This window comes from Seriola dumerili, unplaced genomic scaffold (assembly GCF_002260705.1).
Source record: "Seriola dumerili isolate Sdu_G_001 unplaced genomic scaffold, Sdu_1.0 BDQW01000877.1, whole genome shotgun sequence".
Lineage (NCBI taxonomy): Eukaryota > Metazoa > Chordata > Actinopteri > Carangiformes > Carangidae > Seriola > Seriola dumerili.
The window spans coordinates 1,124,555-1,142,962 of NW_019175132.1; the positions used below are offsets into that span (position 1 = coordinate 1,124,555).

The 18,408-nt window shown below is 38.8% G+C and overlaps 1 protein-coding gene across 1 annotated transcript in view; it reads left to right on the plus strand.

Annotated features, from left to right (window-relative positions):
• Positions 1-742: 742 nt before the first annotated feature.
• Positions 743-18,408, plus strand: part of unc13b (unc-13 homolog B) — a 69,309-nt gene continuing 51,643 nt past the window's right edge. Inside the window, exons 1-3 of the mRNA XM_022766633.1 lie at positions 743-948; positions 10,059-10,088; positions 15,857-15,956. Of these exons, the coding sequence (XP_022622354.1) occupies positions 927-948; positions 10,059-10,088; positions 15,857-15,956 (152 nt within the window). The 5' untranslated portion in view covers positions 743-926. The remainder of the gene's footprint in view (positions 949-10,058; positions 10,089-15,856; positions 15,957-18,408) is intronic.

The following is an 18,408-nucleotide window of genomic DNA, read 5'->3' on the forward strand; positions in this document are numbered from 1 at the left end:
TGACTCACTAAATACACCAGGTGGTGATGTTGGTTTTGTTTTAGCTCTCCTGCACCTGTATACCTTCAGAAAAGATCAAACTCGCATGTAAATAACTCTAACCTTACTGTTATTTAGGGGCCCTTGGTTTATGTCATAGCTGTTCAACGGACACTTATGTGTCAGCTTAATTAAAATAACTATAAACAAATTAAAATAATTATTAGCTGATAAATAATAATAATTGAGAAACTAAGAAATCAGTGATGTAGTATGTTGCAGATACACTATGGATAATCAAAAACCATAAAATTGTAAATTAGTCACCATTCACATACTTCTAGAAATAGGCCTACATTTTGTCTGGAAAAAAAACATATGTTTACGTTTGAATAAAGGAGACCAATTATAAAGCCACAAGAGAAAAAAAGAGTAAAAAGGACAGTTATCCTAACAAAAAGTAATGAAAAAATGAAAAAACAACTCCAAGTCTCGCTCTTACAAAAAGTTCTAGGTGTTTAAGTCCGCTTTGGATCTGTCTGCGTCACCTGTTTCATCCGCCAACCTGTCCCTCTCAGCGATTGGCCGGTTTACTTTCAGTAACTCCTCCCTTTAGCGCAGCACCGCGTTTTGATTGGACAGATCAAACGACAGTGACAGGTGCCTCGCCTCTGCCTTTCCCCTCTGTCACTGCCCTCAGGTTGTCGGTCAGTCTGAAAGCCTGTGATGAGAGTTACAATAATGGCGTGGCCGCGGCGGGGGGCTGCCGCTCTCTGCCCATGTCCGGCATCAGAAAACCACCTGTAAACATCGACGAAGAGTTTATCAGCGATTGATTAAAGTAATTTAACGGACGTTATAATGTAACCGGACGGAGTAAATCTCCGCTGAGAGCCTGCTTTACAAACTGTGTGAAAGTATTGGATTTTCGCTGGAAGCGCTTTGCCATGTCGTTACTGTGTGTCAGAGGTAAGTTTTAGTCTGTTTTTTTTATTTCTTTACACGATGTGAAACGACATTAAACGTTAGTTTAACAGGTCAAATCTCAGTTTGTTGGATTCAATCTGATAATGTCAATGAAATCTTACAGAACAAGTTTTCTAGCAATATGCACCCCCTCCCTCCTCAGGCAGTCACAATGATAGAAAAGTAGCTTGTGCATTTGTCCTGACGTGATTTTACGTTAAAAAACCCAGCCTCTTCAAAAGGAGGATAATGAAAAACAAGAGACAGACTTGAAGTTGTGTTCCTAACTAGGATATGGCATGTTGGAGCTATTTTATTGGAGCAATGCACCCGCATCAGACCAGCTGTTTTAGCTTCACAGAGCCACCATTTGCTGGTTTATATTGACTTTGAGATATTACAAGAAATATGAACAAATACTAGCTGTGGGCATAATCTAAAGTCACTTCAGGATGATCCCAGTTCCCATTACAGGCCTAAATTGGAAGACAACTGACAAACTGATTAATAATATATATAAAATGAAGGGTTATTAGATTTGTGAGTAATGTCAGTACCCTGGTACAGAGCTCAAATTGGTGCAGGGGCATGGCATATGGGTCTCTGGGATCCTTGCTGTTAAATTCAGTGGATGACAAAATAACTGTCTTTTTCAGCTTTTGCTATCCCCTCACTGATATCTGTCCAACATTGGTGGTGTATAGGTAGACTTTTTTATTATACAGGGATCCACAATCGAATAAAATGTTTGTTTTGTAGACGGGTAACTTTTCTATCCTCAATAATAAAGGTAAATTAAATTAAATGTAAATCTTTTAGGAGCGCTTTACCAACGTTACAGTGACAGACACGTTTAAAAACCTAAAATTATACTCAAGCAAATCAACATCAGATTGGTTTAACACACATGCACGCATGCAGACACACACACACACACACACACACACACACACACACACACACACACACACACACATACACAATGTTAGAGAATCCTTCTCTGCTACAGCATCCTTCACAGAGGCAAAGCACATTATGCAATACCCAATTCTGTGACAACAAGACCAATGTCCAGCAATTTGGTCCTGTGCTGCCAGGAGGGAAAAGAGAGAGAGAGAGAGAGAGAGAGAGAGAGAGAGAAACATGCTTCAAGCTCAAACCAAAGCTTTTAATCACATACTTTCTTTTTAAACAGTGCTTCATATAAAGATTTTAAACAGGGCATCAACTAAGGCTTGTTTACAATAAAAGACTTTTTAAGGCACAAGATGATGATCGAGTAAAAGTTTTTGGTATCTGTTACTGAAAATTGGGGAAAAAATTGATTATTAGGCTACTTTATGTGGTTAAGTGAAGCATTGGCAACATATATCCATCCAGTTGTGCTCTCCCTGATAAATGTAGACAGGACATGATCATAAAAATTCAACATTAAAATACTGAATCAAAGAAAGAACATTTCAGGCGTTATTTCAAATGAATAAGTTGTGTGCTCATTTATCAAAGAAAGTCCAGTGCTATAAATAACATAATAACTGTCTTTATACCTTTAAGTCCCATCTCTAATCTATAGTCCCCTTTCCAGTAGTAGTTTGATTACCATACGACTCCTCGGTGGCTCTGTGCCAAATTGATGTTGTCCTTTACAGATATGATGCGTGAAATATCATCGAGCATTTGGGTCAAAAAGTGAGCTTTAAACTTTTGTTTGCTTTTGGGCTCAGAGTGGACTTCAAGTTGAAACTGCAACTAAAGCTACAGTAGGGTTTACAACTTTTTTTGTTGTCTTAAAACGGAGAGTAAAGTGTTTTCCCCTCTCTAGTTGTTTTCCATCCCATCACCCATCATGCGGCGTGATTGTTGTGTCTAATTATTTGAATGTCTAAAGCACCAAGATGTATTTTTTTAGACATTTTTATTAGGTCTTTAAAGCCTGGGATGTATGACCAAAGTACTGAGAGTTCTCTGCCCCCCCCCCCCTCCCGCCTTTTTTTTTTTTAATTTAAGTAAATTCTTTGATGGTAAAGACAGTCGGGATTTCAGGCATCCTGTGTCATCTCAGATCCACCAACTTCTGTTCAAATATCCTTCAGATCCTTCCACTAGGACCTGATTACACAATCAAGCAAACGCCTTCTGTCATGATCTTAAGTCTCTTTAATACCTTTCCAAATGTTATCAAAGTCTCTGTTGAGGAGTGACTGTCACAACCCTCATCTTTGGTAGTCATATTAGCCTATCCTAGAGGTATTTTGCTCAGTCATAGTGCTTCTGGGTTGTGTGTCTGTGTCTATATATTCCTTCCGCCTGTGTTTCTGATTTCTGAATGCGCTGGTTGTTTTGTGCAGCAAATCTTTTTGGCAGTGGGTGCGTAATCCCCCAAAACCTGCTGCTAAAATCATTGATAACCCGCCCTTATGCTGCTTGTAGTAAGTTTGCATTGCAAGCTTTCTGGCTACTTCAGTGAGTCATTTAATTGGTGGCCAAGTAGCTTAAATGTCAGAAGAAAAAAAAAAAAAAATTATGAAAAATTAAAGATGATCTTGTTTTGTCTGACAGACTTTCCAAAGCCCAAAGATTTTCAGTTTACAATCATTGAAGATGAAGATACCATGAAAAATATTCAAAGTAAAAAAGCTACAAGCTACAATTTTTTTCATAAAAATAATTTAAAACAGTGAATCTATTATCAAAAACAGTTGATTAGACTCATTTTTTAATTGGCATATCGTTGCAGCTTTCAAGTTGTGTTTACAGGTAACAAGTGGCAAAATGCTAATCTGTACCATTTTTTAAAAAAAAAATTGTGCCATCACAACACATAAAGATTACAGTAGTTAGAATAAATGCTTGTAAAACTGGTGATTATCAAACCAACTTCTTCCTGCTGTCTGACTTGCAGATTGTCACGGCTCGTGAAACTTTGCACGTCTAATATTATATTTTGTAAAAATATTTTTAAATCATTAATATCTTTATTTTAAGATAGGCGTGGTGCCTCCACTATAAAACATTATGGGAAACCTTGGTTTAGATATGAAAGTTAAATGAAGACTGACCCAACCACATGTGGCACAAAAATCACTTTTGACACACTGTTAAATATGGGCAAAGTCAGATCATCACGTCATTACGTCACGTCAGTCTTCATCACGTCATCATCACACATATCACAAAAAGAAACTGTGGTGGTCAGCGTCCTCTTGGCAGCAGGAAGCACAACATCTTTTGGATCCATGAAATGTAAGGAAACCAGTTTAAAACTGCCTGCTCCTTCTAAAATAAAAATAAATCTAGGCATTTTTGTGTAAAACCTGGAAACAATGAGCCTCAGAAGTGATCCGGACATCAATACACCAAGCTGGGAAAGAGAAAAAAAGCACCTCGTAGGGAAAAGGTCACAAAGAGGCGAGTCATTTTTGTACCACTTAATTCACAAAGTTCAGCCCAGTGGCTCTGGATGTTAATAGTTATTGTACAAAATGGGGCCTTTCACTGTAGAGCTCACACATTGTCAATCTATTGATCAGAGTTATGGCAAATGAAAACGTGTAGGAGTTATGCAGCTCATAGATGAAAGGAGAAAGGATGCTTGGGCGGGGGTTACGTGATTAGCGGATGTTGTGACTCATCCCCTGATAGCACAGCTTGGCAATGTTGCTTATTGATTGCCAGTCGAGAAGCTCCATCTCCATGGCGATGTCTTTACACAACAGCTAAGTGGTTGCCCTTACAAGTGGACATTTGGGTGAGTGGGTGGGGTGGGGGACTCCTGCGGTGTATCAGAACAGGGCTAAGTGGACACATGGCTCACATGGACCCAATGATACTGAAAGTACTGGAAGCGTAAAGATACTGTTCCAGACACGTGATCTCTGTAGTGACGGGATCGTCTTTGGTTTCTTTGGTTTTCCAGAAAGAGGCTGGAAGGCGAAGTAAGAGCTAATACACAGCTATCGGAAGGAAGCTTTTGTTGGAACTGTTGGTCTTGGTCTTAAGAGACTCATGTGGTCTCTGAGCAACTTTATGAGGGAAGTGGTTGCGGACAGGGTTGATGGCGGTATTTCCTTTGCTGTCCATCAGCCAGTGTACAGTGCTTTGATGGAGGGAAGCTGATAGACTTTAATCTGCTCAGACTGACCAGTGTCCTGGAGGCTGTTGTTGGAATATGAAGAGGCAGAGAATAACCAAACTGTGCTGGAGGGTGTTGATGGATGTGGGACATTACATTTTGTAAATAGTTAGATTTGTGTTACATTACATATATGTGACTAATGTGTTAGGCTGGCACTTTAATATCAGTAGTAAAGCAACAAATACCTGAGAAACAGAAATGAGAACTTTTTGTCATTTTGTCACTTTTTGTTTTGGATTAACTTTCAGTTGATCAACCAATTAATCAACGGATTGTTGTAGCACTAATTGTCACTTAGAAGCTACTTGGCTCCTGGTGAAGTGGTTCCATGCTTCCTTCATTGGTACCTCGTTTTTTTTTTTTATTGCCAACTGAACAGTGACCACACAGGATGTTGAGCTTGTTTCGTGCATCATCGCGTCCTTTGTATGCAGACTCCTCTGTTGACACACGGTCAAATTTATTTTACTTTTACTCAATTGAAAACGGTGATGGAGCAGAAACAACTGCATTGACACCATTTGTTTTTGAGTCTGCTCGGTGGACGTTGTGCTCTGCAGGAGAATGGGTAGGTGACGAGGAATTAGAAAAAAAGTAATTTTAACAAAGGAACAGAAATAGAGGCCGTGCAGGACTAAAGATTGTAGCAATGCAAGCAGAGTGGTTGAGTGTAGCGAGCAGCAGAGTAGTGGAATTATGAGAGAAAGAGGCAGAGTGAGACTGAGAGAGTGCTTAGAGATTGTGGCAGTAATCCCCTGGCCATCTGTTGCTCGCTCTCTCTCTCTCTCTCTCTATCTCTATCTCTCTCCCCTCTTACACTGGCTCCACCTGATCAGATCCAACTGCCAGCACAAAGCGGAAGTACACCACTGCCTGCAACAGTAGTAGCTTAGGGTGTCACTTCCTGTTCCTACTCTCCTGCTCTCAGTCAAACAATTGGAGGCTCCATATAAAAAATTTAAAATAAATGATCATTGGAAGGTCAGGCTACCAGCTTTTATTAGTGTCTGCATGAGTAGATTTTGAACAGTGCATATTTGATACAAAAAAAAAAGATGATTGCACCTCATTTGTCGCTTTGAACAAAAGCATCTGCAAAATGAATACATGTAAATGTAATGACAATGTCTAAATCAGTAAACAGTCCAGCCTTCTAAAAAAAGTACTCCGTATCTTTTAGCAAATTGGTACCACAGGATTATTAAATCCTGTTGACAACAGCAGAAAACAGAACTATTTAATAATAGTGCAAGTCGCTTTTAATAAAAAAAAAAAGCCAATTCCTTCTCCTGTTTCAGCTTCTTGAATGTGCAGATTAGCTGATTTTCTTTGACAAGCTTTGCAAAGAAGTTATTCTTATTATCTTATTATTATTATTATTATTATTATTATTATTATTATTATTATTATTATTATTATTATCATTATCATTATAAATATCATTATGCTGCATAGACTGATGGTCAGATAAAACAAGGAAATAAAAGAATTCATCTTGTTCTCAGGAGAATTACAAAGGGAATTTTTCAATATTTTCTGACTTTTTATAGACAAACTGATTAATCAGTTTATTGGGGAAATATATGGCAGATGAATCAATAATGAAAATAATTATTAGTTGCAGCCCTAGACAAATGCAAAGAAAGTAGTCAGATGGTTAACTAAAATCAAAGGAATAAATAGTTATGGGGAAAAGCATAAGATTTGAAAATAAACCTTTCCTATGCTGTGTCAAAATTTTGCACCATCAGCTTCAAAGTGAACCTTTTTATGATACTGTGTAAGGTTTCATTATTGGCCCTTAGGTGGAATGTATGCTATGATCTATGGGACTCCATAGTATGTCTGATCCAGTAGACCTTTTTCACAGCAGACATTTTAACTTGTCATAGTAGAAAAAGCACAGGTGTTACTAAAAACAATTATTAATAATACCTCTGTTCTATTGTCCCAGTAAGTGTCCCAGTAAGCCATAAATCAAGTTGTAGGCATGTTCAGAAGAAAGTAAGCACACTAGGTTAAAAAAAAAAAAAAAGGGAACAGGGTAATTCTGCATCCAGCCCTGCCTGAGCTAAATGGCCTCTAAAGCCATGGAGGGCCCAGGACAGAAAATGATAAGCATCAGTTTCCACAATAATGGCCCCCTGGTTTATTGCCCTCTGCTCTGTGTGTCACAGCCCTAAATAACATCATGCAAATTAGGACATAAGGCCACCATGCCAGCTCATTTGCGCCACTGACAAAGAGATAGGCCCATGGCTGAAAAGGCTTAGTGGAAAGCCAAAAAAAAAAAAAAAAGAAAATATTCACACTGTTGCTTCCTCAACACATTTCCACTGCTCCCTTTCCGCTTCACAATGAGGTATGTACAAGACAGGAAGGGTTTCAGTGACAAATGAATGAAAAGTTCTTTCTTTTTCCTTTTCCTTTGTGATAACAAAGTTCCCATTTCCCCCACTGTTATCCTAAAAGACAACACTGGAAAAAACTCTGGGTTTTCTGAGTTTTATTCTTTAAATTTAGTGTTGGTTTGTGGCTAAAATTGTAACATCCAGTGCATGGAATCGCATTTATTTACATTGATATATATTCTCAAACTTGCACTGCTTTACTATCAATTGTCTAACATACAAAGACTACTTTACTCTAATGCTCTAACCACATAACCCCGAGGCAAAGATTTATTTTTTTCATTCTGAAGGGAAAACAAATAAATATGTTCTACTCCCACATAGTTACATAGACGGGACGGGGGATGTTGCATGGAAATATGAAAGTGTCATTTGTGCCTCCATCATCCCGTCCTGCCCATCTGCCATCAGAGGCTCCAGAGGTTTAGTGGGTTACATGCCTGAGCACATAACTCTGCCACAGCAATCACAATTAATCCCCTCCAAAGCGCTTCACAATCCCATAAACGTTATTGTATAGATGCATCAAGGGGCTAAAGATGGTGGGTCTAAAAATAAACCAAAATACACGAGCCTGCCTTTTTTTTCCCCCTTAAATAATTGCTGTGAGGTTTTTGGAAATGGCTGCTGTAGTCAGACATTTTGCTTTTTTTTTTTTTTTTTTGTTATCTTAATACCCATCTGCCCCGGTCCACTTTTGCCATTGTTTTTTGCGGGTTTGTTTCCCAGCTGTTGCGTTTTGTGTTACAGCTGTCTAGGCTTATGCTTCTTGATTATATTAAAATTGGTATTCTGCAATAAAATGTATTTGTCAGCTCTGACAAAATGTATGTGTCAGTACTTAGTATGTTATTTTCTAATTCATTTCTTTTCTCAATCCAATGTATATGCGCGTCAGTATAACCTGATTACAAATATTCCAATACACAGATTATATTTGAAGTATTTTTTATCACCCCTGAGCGATCACGTGTACATATTAACTTATGTAATGTAAACTTTCTTAAGCTATTTCAAAGAAGAACAAATGGAAAATATAAATGATGTACTGAAACTACTGAGTCACTGTAGCAATTGGACCTGTAAGGCCTGATTCACTCAGTCTCCTCCAGACAGTTGATGTTGAGATGAGTCTGCTCCTTGAACTCTGTGAAGCATTCATGTAGGCCCTAATCTGAGGTGCTGTTAATTGGCTATTTCTAAGGCCGGTAACTCTAATGAACTTATCTTCTGCAGCAGAGGTAAGTCTTGGCCTCCCTCTGCTGGGACGGTCCTCATTAGAGCCAGTTTCATGGTTTTTGCGCCCGCGCTTGAAGTTACATTCAAAGTTCTTGCAATTTTCCATATTGACTGGCCGTCATGTGTTAAAGTGATGTACTGTTGTCTCTCTTTACTTAGTTGAGCACTTCTTGACATAATATGGATTAGTACTGTATACCAACACTACCACAACACAACATGGCTGATGGTCTCAAACGCATTAAGAAGGCCAGAAATTCCACTAATTAACTCTTGACGAGGCACACCTGTTAACTGAAAAGCATCCCAGGTGACTGCCTCATGAAGCTCGTTAAGCCAATATTGTGCAAAGCTGTCATCAAGTTAAAAAGTGGCTCCTTTGAAGAATCTAAAATATATATATTGTTTGTTATATAGCACTTTTTTGTTTACGACATAATTCCATATGTGTTATTTCATAGTTTAGATGGAGTCAGTATTCTACAATGAAAAAAGTATTCAAAGAAAAACCTACATGGCTAGATGTGTCCAAACTTTTGACTGGTACTGTATGTGTTGATATAACTTGATCACAAATATTCCAATACACAGATTGTATTTTGCAGAAATATATTTAGCACCCCTGTACAGTGATTTGTATATATAAACTTAAATAATATAAACTGTCTAAAGCTATTTCGAAGGTGATATAATATTTATAGATGAGAACAAATGGCAAATATAAATGATGTAGGAATAAAAATCATCATATTAATCTAACTGTTTAACTTTTAAGCTCCATCAGAGTTTATTATGGTATTTTTCCAGTGTCAGAGGGTTTTCTTGATGAGCTTCATTTGGGCAAGAATAGATTGTGTATCAGGAAATCAAATACAGATTAGTTCTTCAGCAGAAGTTTAATTTGGAAGAAAAAAAAGTAATAGGGAAATAGAAATTAGGCAAATTGCTTCATAATGTGTGTTTTTGTTTCACCCAGTGAGCCATGGTGATGCATAAATTCAGCAAAAACATTGTGTGTTTTTGTCGTCTAATAACATTTCGACCCGAAGCTGCCCACCAAAACAAATAGCTCCTCTATTTTAATCAAGCTGCACGTTAAGTGTTGTTGCTCTTGCAGGCGATAACACCGTGAGGCTGTCGTTCAGGTGTCACGAGTCATCAGTTCACGCCTCGCCTCTCTGCATATCAATGAATTCGTCAGGCCTCAGTAATAGGAGATCCTGTCCATTTTTCATTACTCATGCCTGGGTATGTTTGCGTTTCCTGACCTGTTTTCATCACCAATAACAACAACAAATGCTAATCATTGTTTTTGTTGTGTTTTACAGTGAAGAAAGCCAAGCTCCAAGGACCTCCAGGTGAGTACTACTGAATTTGTTCAGTCTGATCATAGATGTTTCACATTTTAAACACATTTCTCCGTGAGATAATCTACAACAACCTCACCCGGTGTAAAGCTGTAGGTGAATCCCCAGTAATTTAATTGTTGTTGGAAATATGCCACACACACTCATCTTCTCATGTAGGTTAATCACTCAGATTCTGGCAAGTCACCGAAAGCTAGGTTTGATCTTGCATTATGTAATCCTGTGTCCTTCCACGCCGAGTCTCGCACAGGTGAGCTTAGATCGGTGGCTGCTAAGTCCAAATCCCCGCGCTCTCCACCTTGGCCAAATCCCTGTAGTGTTCAGCCTCACGCCTCCCTTTAAGCCCTGTGACGTTTCTGTCAGAAGCAGGCATCAGCACCGACAGAAAGTCACCGCGGCTTTGGATCTGCCGGTGACACTTTTACTCTCATTCTCCGTCCCCGGCTGACCTCCGCAAAGTCAATTATCCAGCAGGTCTCTACATTTGTTTAGCGTGTGTGTTTTACCCTTCATGTTAGGGGAAGCGTAATGATTTTATTTCACAAGCAGCATTGTGTCTGCTGCGCTGAGATATTGGTTTTAAACTGTCAGTCTATGCTGGCCTTCTCTGTCCGTCTGCCTGTGCCTTCCTCCCTCCCACAACTCATGTGACACCTGCCCCAGAGCAAACATCAGGGATAATTCAGTTAAGCCTGTCGTCACCCTTAGGCGAAATGTAAACTTCAGTCACTTTTCTATGGCACAGAGCCAAGAGGGATATGTCAGGAACAGTCCTGCAAGAGATTTAGAACACCAAAGGTGAAGTTGATACTGTAAATGATATCATCTTTAGGCAAATGGTATAAAAAGAATAATCTTATAAATACTGTGAGACTGATAATGTAGCTTTAGCAGTAGCAACCTGCTCAATCAGGTTTTTCAAGGAACTGTAACCAGCAAAAAATCTCCTCTTCAACGCATTGTGCTAAATTAACCCTGTGCAATAGGAGGGATGGAAATACAGGGTGGAATAATAATATAATCATAATCAACTTCTGTTTCTTTCATTATTGTGGAGAGCATGATTTTGGCACATTTTTAATTCATACATTTTGTAGACTTTAAGCCTAGACCTAGACCTAGACCACTATTCCTTAGACCACACACACTCTGGATGTTCCATTGTTTTTGGGCACTGAACTGGCTCACTGTCTCATTATGCTGCAAATATAATCAATTGTGCATCAAAGCTGCACATTCTGCTGACGAGATCTGCACTTAATCTTCTCTTTAGTTATAGGAAAGGCATGTTGAGATCAGATTCCTGCAGTTATGTCATTTTTTTCTTTTGCCATTATGTCACCGTACTCCTCATGCTTGTGGGAATTCTCGGAAGTAACAGGCCCTTTGTCTGTTTATTCAGGTTTAAGGAACGGAGTACTTAACATGTCGCGGCTTTTCAATAATCCTCGTAATAACCCTAACTTGCTCTGCAAAAGAAGATGTGAGACTTATTGGAAGAACCCTCAACGTTTACATAAGGCTGGTCTGGGATGTGTGTTTGTGCTGCGCTTTCACCACACCTTCAGATGGATAGCTCTTAGGCCTCACTTTGGAGGCCTTACATTCAGTTGTTTCTGTAGAACTGAAGGTGACCTTGGATGGGCCAGTGGCCAGCTGTCTTACTTTCCACTGATTGCCACAGGAAACTGGGGCTTGATAAGGGCTGTGTGTTGCTGGATTTCTCTCTGTGTATGTATGTGTGCTCAGTCTCTACGTGTATGCCTGCCCAAATATTTTAGTGTTTTTTTTAAGTAATTTTAGTTTCTGAAAACTATGCTAAGATACTCAGAATGCACCCTGTACAGATGGAGACTTCTCATGAGGTGGTCCCATCAATGGTGAAAAACTCCTCCAATAGATTTATGTCTCCTGTTGCATGCAACATTGATGACTGGTCTGAATTTGAAATGTCAGCCTTCCAACTGACTGCCTTTCCCTGACTAATTCATTGAAAAACTCATCATCAATCAATAATGGATGAAGACACACTGAGGGCTCAGGGTGAGCGGGCAGTTCACAGGCAGGGACAGCGAGTTCTGTCTTAAAACATTGACAGGACAAGATGGCTGTATCATCCCACAAGTCACTTCATGTGATTCCTCCACTGGCAGGTGTGCTTGGTGTGCTTTCACTATGTGTGTGTGTGTGTGTGTGTGTGTGTGTGTGTGTGTGTGTGTGTGTGTGTGTGTGTGTGTGTGTGTGTGTGTGTGTGTGTGTGTGTGTGTGTGGATCCTACAGAGTTAAAGTGCCTAAGATTTCACAGTTTCACTTCTGTTAGGTACAAACTTGATGTATGTGGATTTACATATATTGCATGTTTGAGTGTGCTTGCTTGACCCTGACCAATATATAGGCAGGGCTGATATTATAAGTTGCCTTCGTCTTGTCTTGGATATATCAGTACATCCTGGATGTATACGGCGAACATTAGAAGAAATTGCTGAGCTGGAAAGTTGAGCAGTTGTATAGTGTGCTTAATTTAACTCAACTATGTTTTATAGCTATTATTTTGTAATCATTTAATGTTAAGTGAAGCTTCTCTTCAAAAATACTATTTTAACTGTTGGTGTCATCTTTGTTTTCTAATAAAAGTTAGACATACATACAGTATGTTTATCACAACGTTTTATAGAACTTCACAAAAATGATTGTTTTTTTATTGATTTCTGTTTATTCTATCAGTTAAAGCTCAACCAATACTGGATTTAAGCCATTACAACTACTGATATTGGTATTTGGGAGCATAAAAAACCCAGTAACAATGTATTGGCTGATAGTAAGTTAAAAACAAACAATCTTCATATGGATTCTGTAGATTTTTTTCTTTTGAATTGTGACCAATGGTGACACTGTCCTAAACCACCTCAAACCTTGTTCTGCATTTCTGTACTGTAATGCCTACCTATTGGTAAATACATATACACTAGTATCAATACATAAGCTTACATTGGTGTATATATCAGCCTGACTAGTGTAGTCTAGCTCCAGTGTTAATATTATATTATGTGTATCTTACCTTTTTTTTTTTTTTTTTTTTTTTTTTAAAAAGGGAATACTGGCCAATGTCTTGTCCTTGTATTGAAATTATTCTCAAACACTGATACCGGTATTGACCTCATAAATCCATTAACAGTCAGGCTCTGGTGTGCATGCACATAGTTTGTGTTTTTCCAGCTAGTTACTGCTGCTTCCTCCTCAACAGTGCAGGTTGTATCGGCCGTATAGTGGACAGTGCCTACTGTAAAAGGCCCACAACCACTAAGTGGCTCTTATCTAATCCAACATCCTCTTCTCTTATCTCATCTATTCTATTCATGGGAGGCGGCCCAAGTGTGGCACAAAGCATGGTCTATCTAATTAGCAAAAGGCTTGAGCATCCCCCAGGCTCCTTTGTAATAATACCTGTGTTTTGTCGCTACTGTTCTCCAGAGACACTAATTAGGTCTGTGTCTTGTCACTCATGGTACTTGTCAGTCGGGCAATGCTTTCAGACCACTGGGTGCTTTCTGTTTTGTGGCCTAATTTAATTCTTAATGTTTATTTACGTTGTGTGCCAGTGGAATGTTGTAAGAATCCACCTGTGTCAACTGTTTACTGTCTCATTGTGTCAAGAGTTGCGTTTACTTATCTGGCTGCTGTGTTAAAGGCTATGTGCAGAGTAAATGTTTCAATATGTTGCTGCGGTAACCAGGAAAATCTTTGTTTAACGTGGTCAGGTGATCAGTCTACAAAGGAGCAGCTGATGCTTTGCTATTATTTCCCATAGACCAAAAGGTGTGTGCATGTGTGCCTGTGTGCCTGTGTGCCTGTGTGCGTGTGTGTGTGTGTGTGTATGTGTGTGAGTGTATGTGTGTGAGTGCATGGGGGTCAACATTCAGTCTTTGCTCCAGAAATTGTGGGTGCTGCCCATATCAAAACAGGGTGTTAATACGAACATATTTTGTGTATTGTAATTATATTGTATACTGAAACTTCAAGATAATTGCATCTGGCATATGTTTTTTAATTAATTATTTCACTATATTTTATATATCATTGGTATTTCAAAGCTCTGTTGTTGCCATTTTTAGAGATGAAATAATTATTCAATTAAAGAAGCAATGGGAGCATTTGACTTATGGAAATTTTCATTAATTTCTGACATTTTATAGGCTAAACAATTAAATGAGAAATTAATTGGCAGATTAATCAGTAATGTCGCAGCCCTTGTGATTTTACTTATTGTAATGTTTTGCGAGAGTAATGATGATGGTCCTGCAGTGCGCACATATGTTTCAAATGGGTGCATTTATCAGTATAAAACCTCTGCAATACTGTGATTGATATTTAAAAAAAAATTGTAGGTCTTATTGATAACAAAATTTTACAAATACTACATTCATGAAGACTAAAACTTTCAGGTTCTGTTAAAACTGTTTTTATATAGCTATTGATTTAAATTTACGGTCATTTCCAAGGCTTTTATACTGAAAGGATCCATTATCTCCTATGGTTATTTCTTCCATACAACTTAGTCACAAGATCTTTAAGCATTTCAATCCAAGCTGATCCTATAGCTGCTGTTGTGCCTAGGTACAGGTCAAATTTATGTTGGTATAAGGGGCCGTTGCAGGGAGGACCACCAGTGCTGTAGGGGTTGGTAACTACCATAACAAAACTGAGCACATCAGCAGGCATGGGTTTGGCGCTCATTCGCCCAACTGCAGGAAATGAAAAGTGGTGGTTGTGTTACGGGCTGTCTAATCCCCTTCCACCCCCCTCACCCCTACAGGCGTTGACAGCTGGTGCAAATGGTTGTTGTGACTCCACCGTGCGGTACTACTGGCTGAGAGGAGGCTGATGGAGATCACTGGGTGTGAAAGTTGTCTACACAGACTGACAGATAGGCATTTGAACCCATGTCGCAGAGAGTGATCATTTACTACAGAACCGGCCGGCGGTCATATTTAGAATTAGATTTAGAATTTATAGATCACACAGTTTCAGAAAGAAAATTACACGTCACCTTTGACCCATTTGAAATTCAATTTTAGTTTTGATGTTATCAGGGCTGACAGAGACCTTTTCTGCAGTAGTAACAGGTCAGGAGAGACTTCCACTTCATTACGTCATCAGCAGACCTGCGTCCTCTGTTACATGCAGCATGTTTAGAAGAAATTATAATGAGTGGGATCGGGAGAAGCTGTAATTTACAGTGCGGGAGAGACGTTCCAGGCATTTGGATTGTTGAACCTGCTGTGTGTGGTTGGCTCTCACTGGAGATTAACAGGGTCAGTTTGCTGCCCTGGCCTGGCCTGGCTTGGCTTGGCTCAACAGGGCGGGGGTGCTTATCTGCTTTCACTCTCACTAGAGCTCCTGATGTATTTTTCTCCCACACAAAGCCAAAGTAGAACTGGCCTGGTCAGTATTACTTGTATTATTTTGAACATTGGATCTGCTGCCTGCCTTTTTTTCCATGATCTGTTTCAATATATAACACCCTTGAAAGTGTGTGTGTATGTGTGTGTGTCGGTACAGTTTTCCTGATGAATGACCCTGCATATACAGTATGTTAACACTGTGCAAATAATATCTTCTCTACTGCTCATTTACTCCCCGATGTTTTTTGTAATAGTCATTCATAATACTCTCCCTAATACAACCCCTTCATATGTTTGCAGTGCATTGCTAACACCTCATTATAATTTAAACTATAATCTTTCTTTCCTTTGTTTCAGACAAGTTTAACACCTACGTGACGCTGAAGGTGCAGAATGTCAAAAGCACAACGATCACTGTGCGGGGGGAGCAGCCCTGCTGGGAACAGGATTTTATGTTGTAAGTTATTAAACACACAGGATTCATGCTTCAAGATTTATTGAACTAATTAGATTTTAATCACTTTAATTACCACACTTTAATTTAATTATTAGTTCATAGTAGACAAAAAAATATGCCTTTAGGACCTCACCTAATACACAAAACCAATACAAGCGATCAGCTCACTGCACTTTAGACATTATACTAGACTGTCACTATGTTTGACTTGGTGTGACTCTATGACAGTGAGAATCTTTCAGGACTGACAACTCACCTCGTGATGTATCACCTTTGACAAGACTTTCTATCATTTATCTAAAAAGATATTAGTGTATGAGAGACAAAACAGGGTGCATCCTTCTGTCAGAGACACATACAGTGTTTCACACACCATCCATGACGTCACATTCCCTGTTATCCTAATTTGAAACCTACCTCATGCTTATAACAGGAAAGGTGTCTGTTTTTCAAATTCTGCAACTCCTTCTACGAAAGCATCTCGTCAAACAGTTGCTGTTCATTTCCTCCCTGTAATTCATTGGGTTTAATTTCCTCATTTTACTTTCCCTGTGAAAGGTATCTATGGCGACGTGAGAGACAGCACGTTGTTGCATGTGTGTCATTGTTTGTCTTTTGTAAACTCCCTCATTGCAACAGTGTTTGTTTTTCCAGACCTTCATCCTTCTACTGTCCATTAATGATGTGTTGGCTAGGTGTGATTCAACGTAAAACAGAATCATTCATCAGCGTTTCCAGTGAATGCTCAGCACCACCTGTTACAACCAAATGTCTTTATTAAACATTAGGAGATGGTGACGCAGCTCAAGTACAATCCAAAAATGGCAATTCCAAATTTCCTATCTTTGAACATTGGAGCTAACTTGCAGCAATATCTGAGTTCAGATATGCTTGAAAGATGTTACATATATTGTTATGTTTTATCATGATTGCTTATCATTTGTCTGGATTACATTTTACTTTTGTATGAAGTTGTTTTCGAGAGCTGAGTATTTGCATGGTGTGCACGTTAATGCATCAACAAGGAAGAGCGGTTTCAAATTAAAGGAATAGTCAGACATTTCGGGAAATACACATATTAGCTTTCTTGAGTTGGATGAGAGGATTGAAGATGGTGAATTTGAAGTTACCACCAGCAGCCGGTTAGCGTAGCTTAGCATGAAGGCCGGCTCTTTCTCCCTGTTTCCAGTATTTAGCGTACAGATATTAGAATGGTCTCAATCTTCTCATCTGAGTCCCAGAAAGAAAGTGAAAGTGTTTTTCCCAAAATGATGATGTAGTGCTTTTAATGTTAACATAACTTGGACCTAAAATATATACATTTTTTTTTTTAAAAAAACAGCACTGTACTGAGCCAGGTAGTGCAATAGAAGGTAGGAGATTAACCAGTATGCTTTTGATACACTAGGTAAAATGGTTGTCACTGACAACAAGTATATACAGAGTGTAATAGGCTTAAACCGCCACCATGATGAAAGGATTTAAAAAACATTAACATAAAAACAAGTTAGTAAAAATGTTGTGTTTTCATAATAAGGTTTCCACAGTTTCAATTCCATTTTGATCTACATCTACTGTGTTTTGATTGTGTGTTTTTCTGAACTGCATGAAGGGGGTTTAAAATGATGTGGAAATAACAAGTGATCCGGCAAGTGCAGGAGACTCCCCTTATCTTGTCGAGACAAGTACTTACTTTCAGATGGACATTTGCAAGTTCATTCCAGTCAGTTGGAGAACAAAACTGGATTAAGTAGTCTTGTTTTAATTAAAAAAGGCAATAATTAAATAAAAATTTACAAGATTGGATAATAGAATCTAAATGACATCCTAAACAAGTCACTCAGTTAAAATTAGCAACAGTTTGCTTTTAATACCTTGCTAGATTTATTTATTCTCTGCCATTTTGTGTGAGCAGATGATTTAGAAATCCTTTATCTCTGCACCTGGACACCGCGGATACTCGGCGCCCTCCCCTGCACTTCTCTCAATTAGCTGTTCTCTTTGATTATCTTTTCTGTCATCTTCCTTTTGTTTGTCCAGTCGATAGTTGCAAACTGCCACAGATGAGAATATGCAAATGCCCTTGTCACGCGGCTCCTTTCACAAATTTATATGCCATTTTACTGCTGTCATCAAGCTGTTTTTGAGCCCTTTGTAAAGCACGCTGAATGACAAAACAAGGCTGGAATGGATTATGACAGCTAATACACAACAAAAAGAGGAAGTAGCCTTTGTTATCAGCCAGTGGTAGGGCCTGGCAGTAATTATGTAGAAATTTCTGCTTCATTGAATGTGAATTGGAATTGAATAACATTGGAAAGTTTTCTCTGTTTTTTTTTTTTTTTTTGTTCATTCTGATAACAAAGCCTCAAATTATGTAGCTATTGTTTCGCTCTTTTATCTGCTGGCATTCTCCACGCTCTTTATCAGGACGGACCTTTTATTATTAAAG